This window comes from Rattus norvegicus, chromosome 7, assembly GCF_021556685.1.
Source record: "Rattus norvegicus strain SHRSP/BbbUtx chromosome 7, alternate assembly SHRSP_T2T, whole genome shotgun sequence".
NCBI classification, from domain to species: domain Eukaryota; kingdom Metazoa; phylum Chordata; class Mammalia; order Rodentia; family Muridae; genus Rattus; species Rattus norvegicus.
Genome location: NC_141540.1, coordinates 123233536 through 123256500, shown reverse-complemented (window position 1 = coordinate 123256500; position 22965 = coordinate 123233536). Strand labels below are relative to the sequence as shown.

The 22965-nt window shown below is 47.9% G+C and overlaps 1 protein-coding gene across 4 annotated transcripts in view; it reads right to left on the bottom strand.

Moving 5' to 3' along the window:
* Srebf2 (sterol regulatory element binding transcription factor 2) overlaps positions 1 to 18857 on the bottom strand; it is a 57482-nt gene extending 38625 nt beyond the window's left edge. For 2 of the 4 annotated variants that reach the window (XM_087556574.1, XM_087556576.1), the window contains exon 1: positions 17935 to 18526. Coding sequence is in view for 2 of the 4 variants with exons in the window: in XM_087556575.1 (XP_087412701.1) it covers positions 18613 to 18700 (88 nt within the window). In the remaining 2 variants the exon portion in view is untranslated. 4 annotated transcript variants of the gene reach the window in all.
* Positions 18858 to 22965: the final 4108 nt, after the last annotated feature.

Sequence of the window (22965 nt, the reverse complement as noted above, 5' to 3'; positions counted from 1 at the left end):
GCAAAGGCTTACCTGTGCTCCACTTACTCCAGATACCCTTATTTCTCATGACCACTTCCTGTTCCTTGGGTCACCCCTTACTAGATGCCTGTTCATTCCTTTCCTTTTAGAATACCTTACATGTACCCATGCAATGAGTAATTATTCTTGAGAAGTGGTCAAGAATCCCTGGCTCGAAGCTCTCTCAGCCATTAATGCTCTCACTCAGACGACAAACAAACCACTACAACCAAAACAGCCCCACGCCTGGCACAATGGCTCAGTGGGAAGAGACGCTGGCCATGGCCTGTCCACCTGAGTTTGATTCCCAGAAGCCACATGGTGAAAAGAAAGAAGTGACCCTCACAAGGTGTCCTCCAATGTCCACGAATGTGCCACTGAGCGTGCACCCAACACAAAGTAAATAATACAAAGGGTAAGAATAAAAAGACAAGGGGCTGGGGATTTAGCTCAGTGGTAGAGCGCTTACCTAGGAAGCGCAAGGCCCTGGGTTCGGTCCCCAGCTCCGAAAAAAAGAACCAAAAAAAAAAAAAAGAATAAAAAGACAAGACCAGCCACCCAAACCAAAAAACACCATCTCCATTCCTTCCTCCAAGTCCTCCCCTCTGCCCCAGAAAGTCCCTTCCAAGTCTTCAAAAGTAGGGGAGCTGTGTGAGGAAGCAGAGTTGTATGTGGGGCAAGCAGTAGTTACTGGAGATTCCTGGTGTGGTTCAAATGGAGCAACTGGAGCATTTATTTCAATTGCGGCACTGTGAGCACCAGGTCAGTTCAACCAGCCAGGCAGATCTGTGCCGTCTGCCAAGTGTGAACACTTACAAACACCTCACTGCTGCGGTCTGCTGTACGCGCGTGGGAGGGCGGACATCACAGATATGGCAAAGGTCCACTGAGGCCAATCCTTCTCCACAGTTTAAGAACTGTCCTTAATCTCAGAACAAACATGCACGAAATACAAATCTAGTGTGCGCACATCCAAATATAATGCGAGATTATAGAAAACTTTAAGAAAATGATTAGGAGAAATCTAACAATTTTTGAGTCCCTCACAAGTCCCATAAAACCAAAGGAAAGGGTGAGCTGGGGGAGGGGCGGCACAGGCTTTGGTACTGCATGGGCCTGGGTCTCAGGAAGGCAGCTCAAGAAGCTGTGAGGACAGATTACTCCAGTTTCCTCACCACAAAAGGCTGTCTGGGAAATAAATACACACTTGATTCTTTGCTCTAAGGTAAAATAAGATAATTTATGCAAAATGCCTGCCAGGGGCAAGGCCTTCATGAAGCCCCCTGAGCAGCCACTACACAGGCACTTGGGCCCACTCAAGTTTATTTCACCAAGCGTTCTCAAAGACCCTTTGCTTGGGGCACATACAGGCTAGTGTGCAAAGGTCACAGGGTTTTAGTTCACACAGCAGGTTAAGTGAGTGCAAGCAGATGGGATGGAACTGCTTCTTTTTTCCTTAAAGTAAAAACGCCTTTTAACGCTCACTTGGAAAGCAGCAGCGAAGCCAACTCCAGAAAGCGGAGCATCAGGCCCTAGGCAAGTGGTAAGGAAGGTGAGCGTCTGGGAAGGAAGGATGAGCGTCTGTGGGAAGGAAGGTGAGCGTCGTCTGTGGAAGGAAGGATGAGCGTCTGTGGGAAGGAAGGATGAGCGTCGTCTGTGGAAGGAAGGTGAGCGTCGTCTGGGAAGGAAGGATGAGCGTCGTCTGTGAAGGAAGGTGAGCGTCGTCTATGAAGGAAGGTGAGCGTCGTCTGTGGGAAGGAAGGTGAGCGTCGTCTGTGGAAGGAAGGTGAGCGTCGTCTGTGGGAAGGAAGGATGAGCGTCGTCTGTGGAAGGAAGGATGAGCGTCGTCTGTGGAAGGAAGGTGAGCGTCGTCTGTGAAGGAAGGTGAGCGTCGTCTGTGAAGGAAGGTGAGCGTCGTCTGTGAAGGAAGGTGAGCGTCGTCTGTGAAGGAAGGTGAGCGTCGTCTGTGAAGGAAGGTGAGCGTCGTCTGTGAAGGAAGGTGAGCGTTGTCTGTGGAAGGAAGGTGAGCATCGTCTGTGGAAGGAAGGTGAGCGTCGTCTGTGGGAAGGAAGGATGAGCGTCGTCTGTGGAAGGAAGGTGAGCGTCGTCTGTGAAGGAAGGTGAGCGTCGTCTGTGGAAGGAAGGTGAGCGTCGTCTGTGGGAAGGAAGGATGAGCGTCGTCTGTGGAAGGAAGGTGAGCGTCGTCTGTGAAGGAAGGTGAGTGTCGTCTGTGGAAGGGGTGCTGCGCAGAGACACCGGGGAGCTGAGGAACAGGCCCCAGGAGCAGTCGTGCTTTCTGACTCCACACTCCACTACCCTCTACCATGTGGGAGCAGAATGGCTCCTCACTGTTCCCCACTCTGTGCTTTTTGTCAGGCTATTACATGGGCTCTTATTTCCACAGAGAGCCATGAAGCCCGAGAAAGCGAGGCCTGGGAAAAGGTTTTATGAAGCTTTGAAAATGGAGTTCGTGTCCCAGCTGCAGTTCACACAGCATGGGGGCAAAGAGGCTCCCCGGAAGTGGCTGACACACCCAAGCACCTCACTTCCTTCTCTGCCATTTCCCCAGCCTCAGCAGTCTCTAAAAGTTTGGGCTAAGTCACTTGGAGCACCAAGAATCTACTTTTGGGTTCTGTTTCTTTAAAAGCAAAGAAACAAAACTAGAGGAAGTTTTGTTTTTGTTTTTCTGGCACCTGTGCATTTCAAATTGTTTCAGGCCTCAAAGAAACAGAAGTTCACGTATACTCACTGGAGTTTATGACCTAGAGACAACATATCTTGGCTGGCTTAGCCACGCAGCATCTAGTGCACATCAAAGTATGATCAAAGTAAATTTTCATTATTTTAGTTTATGCATCTGAGTGTTTTGCCAGCATGTATGTATATCTGTCTGTCTGTCTGCATGCATGCATGCAAGTGCAAGCATCATGCCCAAGGATACCAGAAGCCCTGAACTGGAGTTGCAGACTGTGAGCTGACATGTGGGTGGCTGGGAATTGAACCTGGGTCCTTTGGAAGAGCTGCTAGGGCTCTCTGCCACTAATCCATCACTTCAGGCTCTTGATCAGATTAATTTTGATTGTGAATAAATCCAAAGCTCCCAGATGGAGTAACAATGTCTTCAAATTACATAGTCAGCTAAAAGTCTTTTGGGTATTTGTTATCTAGCCCTGAGAGGTGAGAGAAGAACTGGTTTATAGAGGTTTTTTTGGGGGGGGGAGTTGGGGGGTAGGATGAAGAGTTTGGCCAGGGTCTTACTATATAACTTACCACATAACCTGGAGTTTACCATGTTGCCAAAGCTGGCCTCCTCACACCTTAGATTACCGTGATGATGACACACAGCAAAGGTCACTTACTTGTTCTTATTGTATGAGGGTTTGCCTGAATGTGTCTGAGCACCATGTACATGCAGTGCTCACAGAGGACAGAAGAGGGCGCTGGACGCCCCCTGGAGTTACAGACTTACTAGCTGCCATGTGGTGGGGTCCTCTGCAAGCTCTTCAGCCCCACTACGTATTTCTTCAATACAAACTTTATAATGTTATTCTTACATTATGTTTGTTATTAATGTTAGATAGTATGTTTGTATTTATTTATTTTTGAGTTATATTTATTTATGGGGGAGGGGGACTTGTGCATGTCAGGGCACATGTATAGAGGTAAGGGAGTGAGTCAGTTCTCTCTCCCCGTCATGTGTGCTCTAGTGATGGGACTCAGGCTGTCAGCCTTGGTGATAAGTGCCTTTACCTACGGAGACATCTCACCAGCCCTAGACAATGTTTGAAAATCATGAAAGGAATATATTCATTATAAACAAATTTAGAAAACAAACTGGTGGTGGTGTTGTGCACTTTTAATCCCAGTGCTTGGGAGTTCCATGACAGACAGGGCTACACAGAGAAACCTTGTCTTGGAAAAAAAACAAAAGAAGAGGAAGAGGAAGAGGAGGAAGAGGAGGAGGAAGAAGAGGAGGAGGAAGAAAAGGAGGAGGAAGAAAAGGAGGAGGAAGAGGAAGAAGAAGAGGAGGAGGAGGAAGAAAAGGAGGAGGAAGAGGAAGAAGAGGAGGAAGAGGAGGAGGAGGAAGAGGAGGAGGAGGAAGAGGAAGAAGAGGAGGAGGAGGAGGAGGAGGAAGAGGAGGAAGAAGAGGAAGAGTTGGAGGAGGAGGAAGAGGAGGAGGAGGAAGAGGAAGAAGAGGAGAGGGCGGCAGCTGCAGCCTGGTTCAGTGTGTAAGAAAGAGTGTTTGCTCTGTGACCATGAGGACCTGAGTTCAAATCCCCAGCACCCATACAAAAAGCTGAGTGTGAGTGTGGCTGTGTATGCTTATGACTCCCAATTAGGAGGTAGAGACAAACACCTGACTCTGCTCTGGCTTCCACAGATCATCGAGAGAGAAACACACACACACACACACACACACACACACACACACACACACACACACACACACACACACACACCCACCCTAGGAGAAAAAACACACAAGAAATCTAGAGCAACTCAATGTGGTCTCCTGGTTCTTTCTCTCTCTCCCTTCTTTCCCAGGCACCCAGAAGATGCCTCTGCTCTGCAGTTCTAGGGGAAAAGGCAGATAGAACCATAGCCCAAGACTGCAACTAGTCAGCAGCCTCACCCAGAAGAGCTATTTCAACAGCACTTTCCACAGGCTTTCTTCTGGGCCACAGGTTCACCCTAGGATTGTCAGTCAATGTTTCAAAGCACCTCTGTGCATCTTGCCACTCCACTCCAAACCCTGTTTTGAATTCAGCTAGTCTGTCAAATACCAATCAGCACCTGACTGGCACAGCCATCTTTCAAATCAGATGCCCTGGAACTGGAGTTACAAATGGTTATGGGTAGTCACGTGGTGCAGGACACTGCACTCAGGTCCTCTACAGACCAACAAGTGCTCTTAACTGCTGAGCCACCTGCCAGCCACAAACCTAATTTCAGCGCTTCTTCAAATTGCTCTGACTGACTCTATTTAAAAGTGTGCACATCTGTCTGTCTCTTCAGCTTATATGGGTGTGTGTGTGTGTGTGTGTGTGTGTGTGTGTGTGTGTGTGTGTCTTCAGCTTATGTGGGTGCTTCAGGGGACCAGTTAGATCCCCTTTGAGCTCAGGTTAGTTGCAGGTAGTTATGGGTGCTTGGGACTGAATTTTGGTCCTCTGAGCCCTCTCCAGCCCCACCCAGCCCCGAGCCCTCAAACATCTAAGGCTTTCTTTCACTTCCCACCCATCAAAGATACCCACTTCCCTTTCTGCACAAGCTTGGGGTTGGCAAACCATTCTCAGAGTAAAACCACCATGTCCTTTCTGCATAAGATCACCTTCAATCTTTCTCTAAGCTGGCTCACCATTCTACTTAAAGGCTTTCATCAAGGACTCGACACCTCACATCCAGTTTGCTCCTGAATGAACACAAGGTTTTCCTTTGGAAGAACCTAGGCTGGGGATACAGCTTAGCAGTATTGCAGCTGACTGACTAACAGAGTCCAGGTTCCACAAACAGAAGACATAGAGCCAGCTGTGGTGACACATGCTTATCATCCCAGCATTCAAGAGGCTGAGGCAAGAGTTCTGAAACAGCCTGGGACACACACAGTGACCAACAAGGGCTGAAGAGAGATGCCTCAGTGGCCGCTTGCTTTTCCACAGGATGCTTCCTGGGTCTGATTCGCAGCACCTGCATGGTGGCTCATAACCTGCAACTCCAATCTCAGGGCATCCAATGCCCTCTCCTGTCCTCTGTACATGATGCATATGCATACATGCAAGAAAAACACTCAGACGCATAAAGCAAATCTCTTGCTTAAAAGTTAAAGAAATACAGGAGGCCCACAAGATGGCCTGGTGAGTGAAGAAGCCTGTCTCCAGGCCTGGTGACCCGAGCTGATCCTTGGAATGCCTGTGGTGGAGGAGAGAACTGATTCAGCAAGTTGTCCTCTGACCCCCACGTCCCCCCACATACAGAAACAGGTAACTCCTACAACACTCTGAGGCAGATGCTACCACCATCTACTTCTCAAGACAAGAAATGGAGGCAAGGAGGTTAAGTAAGGAGGTTGGCCAGGGGTCACATATCAGATTCGGAACAATAGCAGAACATTTATGAGACAGGAACTAGCGTAACATGGCCAGCACCACACGGCGGCAGGTAGTGGAGCTGGGACCGGCAAGCAAGCTCAGACGCTGCATGCTTTGGTCCCACTATCATGTGGCTATCACCAAACCAAGCCCAGGAGCAGGCAGACCCGGTGGACACTCAGTGAGTGCTTCACTGGAGAGTGAGCAAGAGTGAACACCCAAGCTCAGGAAGGAAAGGATGCGTCATCCCAGGCCCTTCCTGTCTTTCCTAGCTCAGTACCTGGCCCCACCCCAGTGTTACGTGGCTCTCTCTTTCACGCTTGAAAGGGCAGTCTAAAAGTTGTGCAAGATGCTCAAGGAACTGATCCTACATGATCCTGTGCTTAAGGAGGCCTCGTGTTTCACAATGACAGATAACCCACACACTGTCAACAAAGTCAGGCACAAACCACTCCACCTGGATTGTGCTCTGAGGGGCAGAGTTTGCTAAGCAAGAAACCTCAACCCTTATTAGTACCAAAACCATTAGGTAAAAATGTCAGACCCCCAAGAATTCACCATCCACCATCACACTCTCAAATCTCCTAAACCAAGACCAAAAAAAACTTGCAATGTAGGCCATTGAATGATAGACAACCATTCACTCAGTACTTGTCTGTGATGCCTACTACGTGTCTGGTAGCTTGGAAGGTCTTATGTGGCCTGTGTGAGCCCGTACAGAGCAAGGACAAAAGCTCTGAGCTGTACATGGTGGTCCACGACTATAATCTCAACACACAGGCTAGGACTAGATGATAGTTGAAAACCAGCTGAGGCTACAAAAAGAAACCTCCTATGGAAGAAGAGAAAAACTAAGAAAGAAAAGAGAAAGGAGAGACAGGAAGGAAAGGAGGTAGGGAACGAATGGTTTTGTACTCTTCAACCCCACAGAGAAGTGTCGGGGATACAGCTCAGTGATGGGGAGTTTACCCGACATGTAGAAGGCCCTGAGTTTAATCCCCAGCATTTGGGAGACTGAAACAAGAGGTCTGAATGTGAGGTCTGTCTGTTGCACTGAGACTGTGTCTAGAAGGGGGGCGGATACGCTAGGGCTGCAGCCTGGTGGTTCTGGCGGTAGAATGCTTACCTAACACTTCAAGAGGACAGAAACCCAACCAATCCCACCAACTCCAATGTAAGGGAGAACAGGTGCCTCAAAAGATAAGGCCAGGGGGAAAGGACCAATCCACTCTGGGAGATTGAAAATCACACCTAGGACAAAAGGGGTTTTATGAGCTAAAGGGATGGAAGCATATTCAAGGAAGAAGGAATAGTTTGAAGGACAAAGAACATCAAAACAATGCCCCGCAAGTCAACAATGCAGAGATCATGGAACTCAAGAGGGACAGATGGAGCTACCTAGGGGAATGTGAAGGCCTTAGCGATGTCATCACCAGAGAGAAGAAGCACAATGGGCAGTTGCCATTTTTGTTTCACTTGTTAAGGCATGCTCCTATCCAGGAAAGTAGACAACAGATCATCAGGAAGGTGTAGTCCTGAGCAGGCTGCTGTTTACCCCAACCCTGGCTGGGCTCTGGCACCGCTGAGCCTCTCTGGGATTCGAACCCATTTATCAAGCCCAGCTTTCTAGATTCTCTGATCAATACACATACTATCCTCCTCCAAATAAACATCATTTTTAATTCATGCTAGTCAGATAAAGAATACACTGATGCATAGAACTGACCAAAACTGGTTGAGAAGGTAACGGTTTATCAAGAATGGATCTGGGGTTGGGGATTTAGCTCAGTGGTAGAGCGCTTGCCTAGCAAGCACAAGGCCCTGAGTTCAGTCCCCAGCTCCGAAAAAAAGAAAAAAGAAAAAAAAAGAACGGATCTGCTAGGGGCTGGAGAGATGGCTCACCTGTAAAATGTACCGACCACTCTTCCAGAGGACCCAGGTTCAATTCCCAGCAGCTTACAACCATCTATAATTCCAAGATCTGATACCCTCACACAGACATACATGCAGGCAAAATATCAATGTACATAGAATAAATTAAATAATTTTTAAGATCTGTTCATCCACCCTTCATTCACAACTTAGCCAAAGTCCTTGTGAAGACTTCCCCAAGCCCTTCCTTAGTGCTTCAAACATCTGGAATTCTTCCTGTGCAGGCTCCAGCTACATTTTTTCTTTGGGAACATTGAGATTAAATTTGTACTCGGAGTACAGCAATCAAAAAGAAAAAGCTCCCTGAAAATAGGGGCTGTTTCATTCATTTCAAATACCCTTTAGCACTGGACTATGAACACAGGGTATTCATTTCATTCATTCAACCTCTGACCAGAGAAAAGGCTCCTATGCCAGGGCATCTCCTACCTCATTCCCACAAGGCAAAGAAAAGGATGAACTGCACACTCTGTTCAGCATAGAAAGTCCTGGCTAAGTCATTTCCTTTCTCTTTTGCAGAGCCCTTATGAATGCCCATGAAAGATGCACATAGAGACAGAGCATGACCTCACAGACAGAGCATGACCTCACAGAGATAGAGCATGACCTCACAGAGATAGAGCATGACCTCACAGAGATAGAGCATGACCTCACAGAGACAGAGCATGACCTCATAGACAGAGCATGACCTCACAGAGACAGAGCGTGACCTCAGAGACAGAGCGTGACCTCACAGAGATAGAGCATGACCTCACAGAGACAGAGCATGACCTCACAGAGACAGAGCATGACCTCACAGACAGAGCATGACCTCACAGAGACAGAGCGTGACCTCACAGACAGAGCGTGACCTCACAGAGACAGAACGTGACCTCACAGAGATAGAGCGTGACCTCACAGACAGAGCGTGACCTCACAGAGACAGAGCATGACCTCATAGACAGAGCATGACCTCACAGAGATAGAGCATGACCTCATAGACAGAGCATGACCTCACAGAGACAGAGCATGACCTCACAGAGACAGAGCATGACCTCACAGACAGAGCATGACCTCACAGCACTGTCAGGCAGACAAATGTTATCAGGGGGACTTTAGGAAAGTGTGAGGCTCACAGGAATGTTAGCGCCCAGGAAATAACCCATTTCCCCTGCAGTAGTGGAATGGCTGGAGCCAGGGCTAGGCAGAAGTCAGTGCAACAAAGAGCTGCACACCTGGTCCAGCAACTGAGTTTCATCACCATCCCCACCCCTGAGCCCAAGAGACCTGTTCCCGAGTCAGGTGCAAGAATAAGATTGTGAGGGGATTAGTGACTCCCAAGGCTAGAGAGACCTGGGAGTCCTTCAGCACTTGGAGGACTTTCTAAGCAGGAACTCACAAGGGGCTTTACCAGAGGGCCAGGCTACTCTTCTCTTCTGTTAGCCTGTGAAAAATCCTATCACCTCAAAAAGTTTTTAACCCTGAGTCTTGTGGAGGAAACCGAACAACTCCTATCACATTCTTACTGCTCCTGTGACCCACCCACTGTGCTTACAAAAGCCTTTTCAAAGGGAGGGGGGGACCAACAATCTAAAACTGTTCTAAAAAACTCATCACCTCAAACTGAAGTTCATTCAATTCCCTTCTTGATAGAGAAAAAAGGGGGGCTATTAGTTCTTGCCCCCGCCAACTGTCTGGCTTCGCTCACCTCTTCAGGTATTAGAGGAACAGATATCCCAACCCCCACCCTACGGATGGAAGGAATGCACAGAAGAGTCAGGGTACCCAGGGGCAGTCACTTCCAGTGCCCAGGGATCAGGCCCATGGCCCCTGAAGGTGAAATCATTAGTGAATCTAGCATCTCTCGAGTTTCGAATTCCATCACACTACCTCACACCCACAGCTCAGAAGCCTGCTTACATCAGAAAGGAATCTAGCCTGGAACCCATTATGAACACCAGGCTGGCCTCAACCCCAAATACCCACCTGCTTCTGCCTCCCAGATGCTGGGGTTGAAGGTATGTATTAGCAAGCCTGACCTGAGGGCTGATCAACTTTAAACCACTTTACTGTTCTGTAAGTGTGTATCTGCACACGGTGCTCTTGAGTGTAGCAGGCTCCCTCAGAGGCCAGAAGAGCACACTGGACCCCCTCAAACTCTCAGAACCCAAATTACAGTAGTCAATTGTCTGAGGAGGTGCCAAGAACCAACTCGAGTCCACTGGAAGAGCAGGACAGACCCTTAACTGCTGAGCCATCTCTCCAGGCCAACGCTCTGCTGGATCCTTTCTATACAGTTCCTCATGTTGTGGTGACCCACAGCCATAAAATTATTTTCATTGCTACTTCACAACTGTGATTTTGCTACTGTTATGAATTGTAATATAAATATCTGATATGTGACCCCAAAGGGGGTGAGGACCTACAGTTGAGAACCACTGCTCTAGTCCTTCAAGAGAGATTTTTTTAATTAAAAGACAGGACTTGTAACAGAAGGACGTTTCCTGAGTTATGTGGAGATTCGGGTGCACAGTGGTCATAAGCAAATCCTAGTGAAAAGAAGCGACTCTGCAAGACCATTCACAACAGTGAAAAGCCTGACACGGTTTTTCAGGGGAAGACGGACCTAAAGTTTGGGGTGGCAAGGGATGATGCCCTAAAAATACAGGGAGAGAACACAGACCTTCCAGAACAGTCTTCTGAAATTTAGGAAACCCTCCCAAGACCCTCAAAGCACAGACTGAAAACCAGGAGCCACTGAACCTGAGGGGAGCATGTTACAAGTGAAGTGTGTCTGTCAGACACACGGAGCACCAGGGAGGGGCTTCAGCTCGGAACCTGACAGAAGTATGGCAGAAGGGGACAAAAAGAAAGGGATTAGAACCCCAGCTGACCCTTCTGGTGGGCATTAAAATGGCACCTCTGACATGAGCAGAGTGAATGTTAACTTCTCACCGGACAGAGCAGGCTGCCCTGAACTCAGAGACCAGCCTGCCTCTTGTTCCTCAGTGCTCCTGTGCGTGTGTGCGTGTATGCGTGTGTGCATGTATAATTGGAGGACAGCTTACTGGAGTCAGTTCTCTCTTTTCACCTTGGGGTTTCCGTGAATTGAACTCAGGTCATCAGACAGCAAGCCCCTCCCCTGCTAAGTCATCTCTCCTGTCTTTGCTTCTACTTATAATAACAAGTTTAGCAGGAAGTAAAAGAAACTTAAAAAGGGGGGGGGGGATTGTTTGCATTATTTCTATGAATGTCTGGCCTGCATGTATGTCTACGCACCACACGCATGCACCGACCTCAGAGGCCAGCAGAAGATATTAGCTCCCCTGGGACTGGAGTTACAGATGCTTGTTAGCCATATGGAAATCGAACCCACGTCCTCTGGAAGAGCAACCAGTGCTCTTTACCACTGAGCCATCTCTCCAGCCTAAGCTTGACTATCTTTAAGGAGATATAATTTAGGGAGATAAGTAGAAAGAGCAAGAATTCTCCCAGCCCTGTTTTACACGTTTAAATTTTTGATCCATGTAAATACAGTACTTCACTACCCCCAGTAAGTAAGAGTAACCAACATAATTTGGAGCAATGGAAAACTCTGACAAGGGAAGGACACAGCTGGAAGTGTGGGCTCTGAAGTTTCCTGAGGCTCACAGTAACTGTACTTATGCTGAGAGACTACACGTGATGAAAACGTTCAACAGAGCCAAAGAGACGCCAGTGGCCTATCTGGCTGGATTATACTGGATCAAAGACCTGTTACACTGCAATTATTACAATGTAGAGCAATCCAAATGTGAAAATATTCCAAGTGTGTATATACTTTAAAAGTTTTGGCTAGCCAGCTGTGGTGGTGCAGCCCTTTAATCCGAGCACTTGGGAAGCAGAGGCAGATGGAGCTCTTGAAGTTTAAGGTCAGCCTGGTCTACAGAGTGAGTTCCAGGACAGCCAGGGCTACACAGAGAAACCCTACTTGAGACAGAAGCAAGAACACACTTTTTAAAAATCGCAGGATCTTGGGCTGGAGAGATGGCTCAGCGGTTAAGAGCGCCCGACTGCTCTTCCAGAGGTCATGAGTTCAATTCCCAGCAACCACATGGTGGCTCACAACCATCTGTAAAGAGATCTGATGCCCTCTTCTGGTGTATCTGAAGACAGCTACAGTGTACTTATATATAATAAATAAATAAATAAATCTAAAAAAAAAAATAACATTAAAAAAAAATCGCAGGATCTTGAGCAGAGTATGAGAACTACAAATTTTAAAGACTTCAATGGTCAAGAATATTATTAGCCTAATGGCTTGGGTGTGAACACAGAATGTTTAACAAGGGTGAGGCCAAACAGACAGAGAAAGGAAAACTCAAGGGCACCCTGGTCCTGGGGTCTGAGAAACCCCAGAAAATGTAACTAGATGGGACCAAGAGCTTACAGCACATGGGGAAGACACAAGCTGTGGACAACAGCAAACTCTCCAGAGCTCTCGCAGGAAACTGCAAACGACTCGTGTTGTGCATTGTTACTCAGTGTAGCCCAGTGGGCACAGTTCCCAGCACATCAAAATGGCCATATGAGGATGGCAGTGTACGCCTGTAATACCAGCACGGCAGAGGGAGAGGCAGAGGCAGGGCGATGTGAGCTCCTGGCCAGCTTGGGATCAAAGTTTCCAAGTCCTAGAAGCTGAAGTACAGCTGCTTCTTTAGAATTCCACTATAAACTCTGCCCTACCTATCATACCAGGCTTCACAGTACACACGTGTAAGCCAGCACTGGACAGCCTAGCCAGGAGTATCACAAGCCCAGCCCGGGTCACAAGACATGTTCAGCTGGGAGTTGTGGTTTGTACCCTTAATCCCAGCACTCCCCACTTCTACATAGCGAGTTCCAGAATTTACACAGTAAAAGAGCGTGTGTGTGTGTGTGTGTGTGTGTGTGTGTGTGTGTGTGCGCGCGCGCATATAACTGCCTAAAACTATAAACATTAAGTCAGAGTGTGAGTTGACTATATATTTAGAAAGAGGCCAATATTCAAAATTTTACTTCCCACCTATGTCTGTCATTCCAGAACTTGGCGCATGCGCACAGGCACACACATTTTGAGGCCATTCTGAGCTACATGAAACCCAGCATCAAACAACAACAAATTACCTCTAGAAGTTGAATGTGTTTCATAAAAACAACACTACCATCCCAAATCAAGAACTAGGGACCAGGAACCCCAGCATCACCCTGTGGGTTGTTAAGGATGGCTGACTTAACCAGAGAAGGGCGAACAGAATGAGGACTGCAAGAAATGAAAGAACTGACCAGGGAAAGGAGGAGAGTCAGTGAATGGACAAGCAAACAACAAATACAATCTACCCCAGAAAACCGAATTTCTCAGTTGCTTCTTTCCAAATAGCCAAAAGGAAAAAGAGCCCCACGATCTGACAGCGGACAGGTGAGTTCACAAGCTGTGCTGAAGCTCTGTATTGCAACACTGGAGCCCGCGCCAAGGGAAAGAAGCCACAGGCTCTGGTTCCATTTATAAAGAATGTTTAGAACAGGCAACTCCTAAGGACAGGAAAGGAATGCTGGGCTTGGTAGTGACAGGCTGGTCAGTCTGAGCAACTTAGTGAGCCCGTGTTTCAAAATAAAATGTCGAGTTGGGACTATAGCTTGGTGGGAGAGTGGTTGCTTCACATGCACAAGGCCCAACCAGGTACAGTTTCCAGAAGTTCTTCAACCTTCTCCAAGGAGAACAGTCGCCTCTGCTTCCCCATGGCCCCCACTGACTTCTGAGTGCTGTCTGGTTTCTTTAGTTCTTGATCCCTCCCTTGGTACTTGACTGCTCTATGAAGGCTGACCTCTGTCCAGTCTGACTCTTTACATGGCCTGAGCATCCCTGCAGCTCTCTGTAGCACTGACTGCTCTTCCTTCGCTGTCCGTTCTCTTCCTTCACCTCGATCTCCCTTGAGCTTCTGAATAGGTTTCCCATCCCTACTGCAATTACTCCGGCACCATACGTAAGCCCACGTAAGCCCACATTTCATCATCTCTTTGGCCAGCCTCCCTAGCACAGCTACCTTCTAAGTTCCTCAAAGCCCTGTGCTCAAGGTCTCAATGGAATCCCACAGATCTGTCTGTGCTGTCTTCAGGGTCACCCCTCACAGAGGTCACGCCCCCGCATCTGAAAGTTTCTTATCAACACAGTTGATATTTCTTAACCCATGACTAATTATTTCTACTTCAAAATGTTCACCAATTCCCTACCTGTAGTCCATAAAAGCACAGTTCAATTCCAATTTACCTCTTGGGTCTCGTACCATTTTCTCACACATGTTAATTACAAATAAAAAAATTTAGCAGCTTTTTTATCTTTCAGGTAGCTTGGTTATTCCTTCATAAGCTTATCAGTGTGTTGCTCTTGACACCTATTTTTAAAAAATTAATTGGTTAATTAGTGTTTTTTGTGTATGGGTGCTTTGCCTGCATGTATGTCTGTGCACCATGTAGGTATTAGATCTCCTAAAACCAATCACAGATAGCTGGGAGCCACCACGTGGGTACTGGGAATTGAACTCAGGACCTCTGGAAGAGCAGCCAGCATTCTTAACTGCTGAACCATCTCTGCAGTCCGCTGACACCGATTTCTTTTGTGCTTAGCAAAAAGATCACGTTCTTGACTCTGTGTTTGTGATCCAAGTGGAAGAAAATATGATCTTTTTGCCCTTATGAAAGACATGTTTACTGTCAACAAGGTTGTCTTCAGAGACCCTACTCTGCAATACAAGACAGGTGGGAGGCCAAGGAGAAGACTGAGGAGAGATACAAGATGGGCCAGAGCAAGCGGTTCTTTCATAAGTTTTGGTTTCAGGTGTTGGTTTCTCTATTCTTAGAAAAGGAAGAGGGACAAGCGAGATTTGTGACACAAGCTTTTAATCTCGGGACCTGAAAGGCCTTTGTGAGTTTCAGCCTAGCCTGTGGGTGTAGTAGGTCCTACTATGTGCACACAGGCAGCACTAATTGGACTAGTGAGTTATTTTTCAAAAAGAAGAGTACACGGAAACTGGAGGGAAACGGGGGTTGGGGGGAGGGAGTTAGAAAAGGTGGCTGGACGGGCATGATCAAAACGCATTGTAGACACTTAAGGAACTCTCAAAAAACAAATTTTTAACAGGATGGGCCAATAAGATGGCTCAGTGGGTAAGGAGACACACTGCCAAGCGTGGTGATTTGACTTCAATCCCCAGAACCCACATAGTAGGAGAGAACTGACTCTAAACGTTGCCCTTTGACCCCGTCATTCAAATGTGGACACACAGGTGGGCAAACGAATATCTATAAACAGAATAAACGTAAAAAAAAAAAAAAAAGTTAAGGTCTGTGGAGACAGCTCAGTGGATAAACTACTTGTCGCACATGTGCGAGGACTTGAGTTCAAACCCCAGGGGCCCACAGGAGGCTGAGTGTGGTAGTACAAGTCTGTAAACTCAGAGTCCCTGCAGAGATGGAAGGCAGCCGGGAATGCTGGGAAGGGGGGAGGCCAGACAGCACAAGCAGTGTGAAACAGAGAGAGAGAGACACCGTTGCAAAGATGAAAGCCAAAGCCTGATGCCTGGAGTCACACTGTAATCTCCACAGACACCATGGCTCGCCTATGCCCACAATCACAACCACACACGCAACAAAAAAAGATAATGAAGCCAACACTTAAAAAAACATAAAAATCCAGACTCTGGCATTGCTTCAAAGAGAATGACACTGATATTCTTCCAAGAGGCTTCACTCCACTACCTAACTTAATTAGGTTATCTCAGTCAGTCTGTATTATAAGATGGCCCTTTTTTATTTATGTAGTGTCCAGCTGAAATTGCTTATTCTACCTTTTTTTTTTTTTTTGGCAGTATGGGGAATCGGAACCTAGGCCCTCACATATGCTAAGCAGGAGTTCTATTGCTGAGTTACACCCTCATCCCCCTCAGCACTCTTATTTTTCAGTTTGAGATGAGGGTCTCACGGGCTGGGTCTTAGAACAGGAGGTGACCCTTCCTCCTTCTTCCATTTCTGAAGGCTCCACTGTGCTCATTTGCATAGTCTGTGCAGTAGTAGGTATCAAACCCAGGACTTTACAAACCCCAGGCAAGCGCCCTGCCATGGAACTATATTCCTAATCATTTATTTTAGTCAAAAGAAACAAGAATTTTAGCTCTCTGACCAAGAAGAGACCCCGCTGGCTGTGGACTCACAGTTCTTTGACCTCCTGAAGGAACCGTGAGATTTCTAGGCTGTGAGTTACAAAAGTGCACTCATACTACTCTCTTCCTCATCTCAGATGCCCATGGGCTGCTCACTCTGCTCTAATCCAATCAGGGAAACTATACCTAATATTTAATATCCTGCCCCAGGTACTCAGACAGGCATTCCACAAATAGTGCGCATTCCCACTGTTCCAAGTGCTGTTCTAGGTGCAAAGAACTGTGGGAAGGAAATGAAAGGTGGTTTGCCCCACCTCCATCCCCACCCCTCAGTAAGCTGCTCAGGAGCACAGAGGATTCAGGGACACTTCCATCTAGACCGCTGGCCTTTGCTTTGTTCAACTGGTTCTTCTTGTCTTTTAAGGTCAGTGGCTATCTCCTCAGTGTGATCTTGCAGGTAAACTAGCCTTCAAGGAAGCTTCCTCACTGACTTTCACTTACTGCCCTGTGCACATGCAACCTTACGTGGTCCTAAAATGCCATCCATATTTTACAACTGAGATACCAAAGCCGGCTCTTGGAGCAAGTAAACACTTCCCAAACTAGGCAGAGGCCTAAGAAACTACTGACCTACTGCTGTGGTTTCTAGAGTATACATTTTATTTATACATAGACTTAGCAATCTATAAGGTTAATATTAACCACTAGGTAATTTAATATGTTGAAAATTTAGACAAATAAAGGTCATTATAAAATATAAGTACAAAAAAAAAAAAACAACATGAATTTTTTTCTTGTGCCCCTGCTGGTAGGCAGTTTTAGACCTACTTCTTACTGACTAGGGAACTCTGGGTAAGCTAATGAACAGTGGGGAGATGGCCAGTCTGACAGCGTTATCTGATAGGGCTGTGACACGAATTGAAAAGCTGTGTGAGTGCTTAACACTGTGTCTTGTACCTGAGTGCTCAAAACACATTAGCCACTCCCGTGTTCCAAGCAGTAACCCCTCCCACTTGTTAACCTATCTTTGTGTTTAGCAATACTTGGTGGAAGAATCTGTGGTTAAGTGGAACTTCAGGGTTGGGCATTTAGCTCAGTGGTAGAGTGCTTGCCTAGCAAGCGCAAGGCCCTGGGTTCGGTCCCCAGCTCCGAAAAAAAGAAAAGAAAAGAAAAAAAAAAAGTGGAACTTCAATTACAGGGTCTTGTCACACTGGATGATCAAAATGAGAAGTAAGGGCGAACCAAGTGGGAAAAATGTTACAAAAGCAAAACAGGAACACAGCAAACACCTTCTTCAAACAACTGTTGTCACTTTCTGCCTACACAAGAGAACCTTCTACCTCTTTCTTCACCTGCAAAGTGAGGATGTAGCCATCATATATGCCTGCAAGGTTCTAGATTCTAGATGTAGAAACACTCCATAACTGAGTCATTGCTTAGGAGGAGTTCTGGACTCTCTAAAGTAAGTGACCTTAGACAATACCTCCTGCAAATTTGAGTGATACCTATTCCGTGGGATTGTGGGAGGAATAAATGACTGAGAACTTCAGAAGAGCCCGACTACTGAGAATTACTAGCCTGTTCTTTGGACTTCAAATTCTCAAAGGTGGAGTGGAAAGAAACTAATACTGGCTCAGAAACAGAAAGAACTGGGTTTTGTTAAGCAGCATGATGACCGCGGGCAAGTCTGGGACCCTCTCCAAACCTTCTTTCCCGTGGCTGAAAAGTGAGAGAATTGTAAGAGAGGATCCCTGGGCTCCTACCAGTTCTTCCACTTCGCTGTTAAGGCCGCCGAAACAAAGGCCACCCGCTCCCTAGTCAGTACCCGAGGGGCCACAACTCAAAATTCTTGCAGCTCAACTCCCTTTGCAGTGCGACAGAAGGAGCGCCTGGGTCTCCATGCAAGGCCGCCGCACTCTGCGGTCTCTGTCCACTCCATCAGTAACTTGCTTTTGCAGCTGATGCCCAAAGTTTTCCAGAGCGCCAGGAGACCCGGCTGTCAGTCAATCCCGAAAAGAGCGGGGGCGTGGGGAGCCGAGCCCGGAGCGCAGTCCGGGAAATCCCGAAGCCGCTCCAGTGACCAGGGAGGGAGTGACAGGTGCGACGCCGGACGCCGGCGAAGACCGGACAAACCAGAGAGCGTGTGGGCGCGCGAGGGAGGCGGCCGCCTCGCTTTCTTCTCTGGCAGTATTCGCGACGCCCCCAACCCCGCTTCAGGCCCCGCGGCGCCAGGACTCCTCAGCCACCCGGAGCCCTGAGTCACGACCCGGGCTCAGACTCTGGAGCAAGAAGAACTGGGAACCTCACCGGCAGCCCGGTCCGCGGGTTCCTTCCCGCGCACGCCGGGGCGATCGCGGGGTGGGCGCACGCGCACCCGCGAGCGCCGCCGTAACCCCTTCCTCCCCGCGCGCCCCCCACACTCCCACCCAGCCGCCACTCACCGTCGATGTCCCCGAGAGTCAGCTCATCGCCCAGCTCCGTGAGGGTCTCCATGGTCTCCAGACCGCCCAGCTCGCTGTTCTCATCCATCGCCCAGTTCGGCGCAGAGTCCCCCGTGAGGTCCAGCTCAGGGAGACGCGGAGGCGGTACCGCCGCCACCGCCCATGACACCCGACAGCCCCCACCTGGTACCGCCTCACCGCCCGGTGCCAACCGCCGCCATGTTTGAGCTGCGCCCCGACTCCACGGAAGGGGCGGGGCAGAATTCCCCCGCCCCGGGCCGCGCCCACTGCAGCCCCGCCCCGAGCCTCCGCGCCCCCATGTTTGTTGTCAATGGGACCAGGCCTGCATTAGCCAATCGGAGCGCGAAGCGGCTCATGGGGTGATGGCGCGTCATCGATCAGCAGCTCAGATTTGCATAGCGAGACTCCGCCCCTCACGGCTTCCAAGCGCCAGCGGAGAGTAGCCTCCCGGTCCTCGTCCCAGCCTTCCTCTGGTTTAAAGGAGACGCTACTTTTCCGTTGGATCAGTTCCAGGAGCAACTTTGCCAAGAGTCCGGAAGTAGAAGGGTTAAACACAATGCTGTCCAGCGCTACCTCCTACTACCGCCCCCTTTACTCTGCGAGCACATTACGTCATCTCCCCAGTTGTCTCTTTCCCTCCCCCTAGCCCTGGGTAGAATCTTGGTACCCCAACATTCAGGGATAGACTATCCAGACCTTAAGTCACACTTGTCCCATCCGAGACTTAACACGTTCTTGAATCGCCTGAGTGTTGTGAACATTTTACAACTGGCCCTCAATCTTGGAAAACCTCATAAACCTCCAGGCCTTCAGACGAGGTCATTTGCCAAAGCCCACCAATGGGCTCTTGAGGTGAGACCCCACTCCTGCAGTCACCTCACTACATCTTACAGGTGTCGGTCACACTGGACACAAAGGTGCACACTTCCCAGAATGTATCCGAGGAAACAAGGATTAGCGTCCAAAGAAATGCTAGTAAAGTTAAGTACATGTATTCATCACAAAGTTCTCTGTAACGGGAAAACAGCAGCACAGTAAGGCATCAGGTACACAAATTACCTCCAAACTGTGGAATATCAGGGCATCATTAAAAAAAATGATGGAATGGGCATTTTAAAAAGGACTTAAGTGTGTATTGACAGGAAAAAAGGTTTTCATGACAAAATAGGAAGACCTTCCTGTGCGTGAGGCAGTTGTTTTAGGGGTCAGACCTAAAGAAAGCACAGGCTCTGTGGGGAAACTTGCGGATTCAATAATCTACCTTGTGCTCCTGGGCTGGCTAAGCAACTGTTTGTTGATAAGCCTGTTTTGTCATCTTCAAAACAGCATAGGACCACAGTTATAACTTTCACATTTATTTGATGTCTGTGGCAAGCAAACAGCTCTTAACTTCTGGGTTTAAGCTCAGAGTGAAGGTTTCTCCAGTTACACTGTTGCTGCTCTGAAAGGGAAAGACATCCTGGTAGTTAGGAGCCTAGGAATACCACCAAGTCACACTGCACAACAAGCCTCACATGAGAGATTTATTGGGGGAGACACGAGAAAGCAGCTATCTCTGATAGGGGACAAGAAACAACCCAAAACATACTAATGATGGCTGTTGGTTGGTAGCAGGGCAGATGCCACCAACACTTAAGTTCAGAGGGTTTGATTGTCCAAGAAAAGCCCAGAAAAGGGAAGCTAGGTCAAAATACCTATTCATTTAAAGAAGTGAGGAAAAAAGTCTAAAAGAGGGACAGAGCTCATAACAAGGGTAACCCAGAAGGTTCATCCCCAGAGGCTCTAGGCATCTCTCTGGAGAATGACCAAAAAGGCAGAGGAAAATGGAAGACTGAGGGAGGGAAGAAGAACTGCCAGCCCAAGAGACACATCTAGCAATCAATGGTTGAGGACATTTTTAGTTGTCCTAACTGGGGGACTACTATTGGCATCTAATAGGTGGAGACCAGGGATATTTATTAAATATCCTACAACACTCAGGAGAGGCCTTCTGACACAACAGCTAAGTGGTCCAAAATGTCCTCAGTGCCACTGTTGAGATTCCCTGCCTTAAGAGATCATTAAGGGGCTCCCAGAGTCTCCAGAGTGCCACAGACTGGACTTGGAAGCTTAGAAGACTGGAATATCCTAGAGTACACCATCACAGATGCCATCATGAGCACCTTTAGCAATGGTCACTGTCCAGGCGACTGGGAAACTTATACACTCCTACCTAGGTCACTGCCACGACCATAAACATACACCATTACACGATTGAATCCTTCCTGCTGGGTAAGCTAGCGAAGCAAGTGCCTTCCATCAGCTGTTTATGTTTTTGTCTTCTAAAGCAAGCTGCTCACACACCACCATTTTTGAAAGAGTTGTCTCCATGTGTAGCTGGGGCTGGCCTAGAGCTTGCTATGTAGACCAGGGCAGCTTCAAAACACGGAGTTCGGCCTGCATCCTGAGTGCTGGCCTATTCTGTGTCTCCGTAAGGCTCAAAGGTGGAGTTCCCAGAACAAGTGACCACAGCAACCAACACTGGGAACAAACTCAAGGACAGAAGAGGCAAGCAAGAGAGCTGCTTATTTCTTTGAAGGTTGCAGATGGAAATCCTTGGCCACTTTTGAGGAAGAGAGAACAGAATCCATCAAGTTAAGCACTGAGATCAGAGAGGGAAAAGCCCAAGAAAAAAATACCAGATGGGCTGAACACAAGGAGAGGGAAAGGGAGACTGGGTCCTTCTCTCAGGCCCTGGACACAACAATGGGCACTGAGCAAATCAGTGAGATTAAAAAAAAAAAAATTGGGGTTGGGGATTTAGCTCAGTGGTAGAGCGCTTGCCTAGGAAGCGCAAGGCCCTGGGTTCGGTCCCCAGCTCCAAAAAAAAAAAAAAAAAAAAAAAATTGGAGAAGGCAAATTGCCACCAAAGTCCGTTAAATTCCAGACATCGTCTGCCTGCAGGGCCTTTTCATAAGTACGTATTCTGTCAGACATCTGAGCATTCTGGGGTAGAGAACTCAAGAAGGGCCTGATCCCGATGACATTAGTTACAAAGGCACAGCCTAGGTTGGTCCCAAGTTGGCCTTCCTATCACATGGGGCTGCTTCCTTCAACACTTTTTTAAATTAAAAAAAAAATTATTTTTGGGGTTGGGGATTTAGCTTAGTGGTAGAGCGCTTGCTTAGCAAGCTCAAGGCCCTGGGTTCCGTCCTCAGCTCCGGAAAAAAAAAAAAAATTTATTCTTGGACTGGAGAGAAGGCTCAGCTATTAAAAATATACTTTATTTGTATGAATGGTTTTCCTTCATAGATACAAGTATGTGTACCATATATGTGCCCAGTGCCCAAGGTCAGAAAAGGGCATCAGATCCCCCAGAACTGGAGTTAGGGATGGTTGTGAGCTACCATATGGGAACAGATCAGAACCCAGGTCCTCTGCAGGAACAAGTGCTCTTAACTACTGGCCTTTTCTCTGTCCTCTCATCACTTTTATAGTTCTCTGGCTCTGCCTCAAATTATAAAAATTCTAGGGCTCAGTTGTTAAAGGTTAATTAACTCACAATCAAAACATCAAAATTCCCAATGATGGCCAGATGGCTGTCTCAGAAAATGGAGGTCGACAAATGCTGATGGCAGAGCACAAAGAAATTACCCCACAGTCACAGCTGTAGCTACGGCTACCCTGCTTGACCCACCCTTTTAGCCCCCGCACCTCTTCTAAGAAAGACAGGTTGAGTGGGCATGCTAGCACACTCCACTAATCCCAGAACTCGGGAGGCAAAGGCAGGCAGATCTCTTGAGTTCGAGGCCAGCCTGGTCTACATGGTGAGTTCCAGGACAACCAACGCTACACAGTAAAACCCTGTCTCAGAGAGAGAATAAGAGAGAGAGAAAGGGAGACCTGTACACAGGTCTCTAAAGAATTTCTCTAGAAAGGCATTGTCCTTGCAAAAGAGTGACTACAGCCTCTCTCAAAGACGGAGGGGACAGGGAGAGCCCCTAGTCCCATAAGCACTAAGGCAGGTTCAACAGATGACAGGGTAGATCCCATCTTTTTCATGGGCCAAGTCACAAACTCTAGTGTTGTCATCTCATATAAACCTCCCGGGAATCAGCTGGGTCACACAGCTGGGAAGGGACAGGCCTTGGGAATGCAGCCTACATTTTCTGGGCCAGCTGTGTATCTCTTGTGCCTAGCAGACAAGACAAAGCACTGCTAACAGGAAAACTCCAGCACTCCTCCCAACTACTTCTTACCCCTCTACTTTTCCTGGATGACTGTTGGGAAGCAGTCTGTTCTAGAACCTTCCATGAAGCCTCCCCAATACCTGGCTTCCCTTTGCTAGTCAGG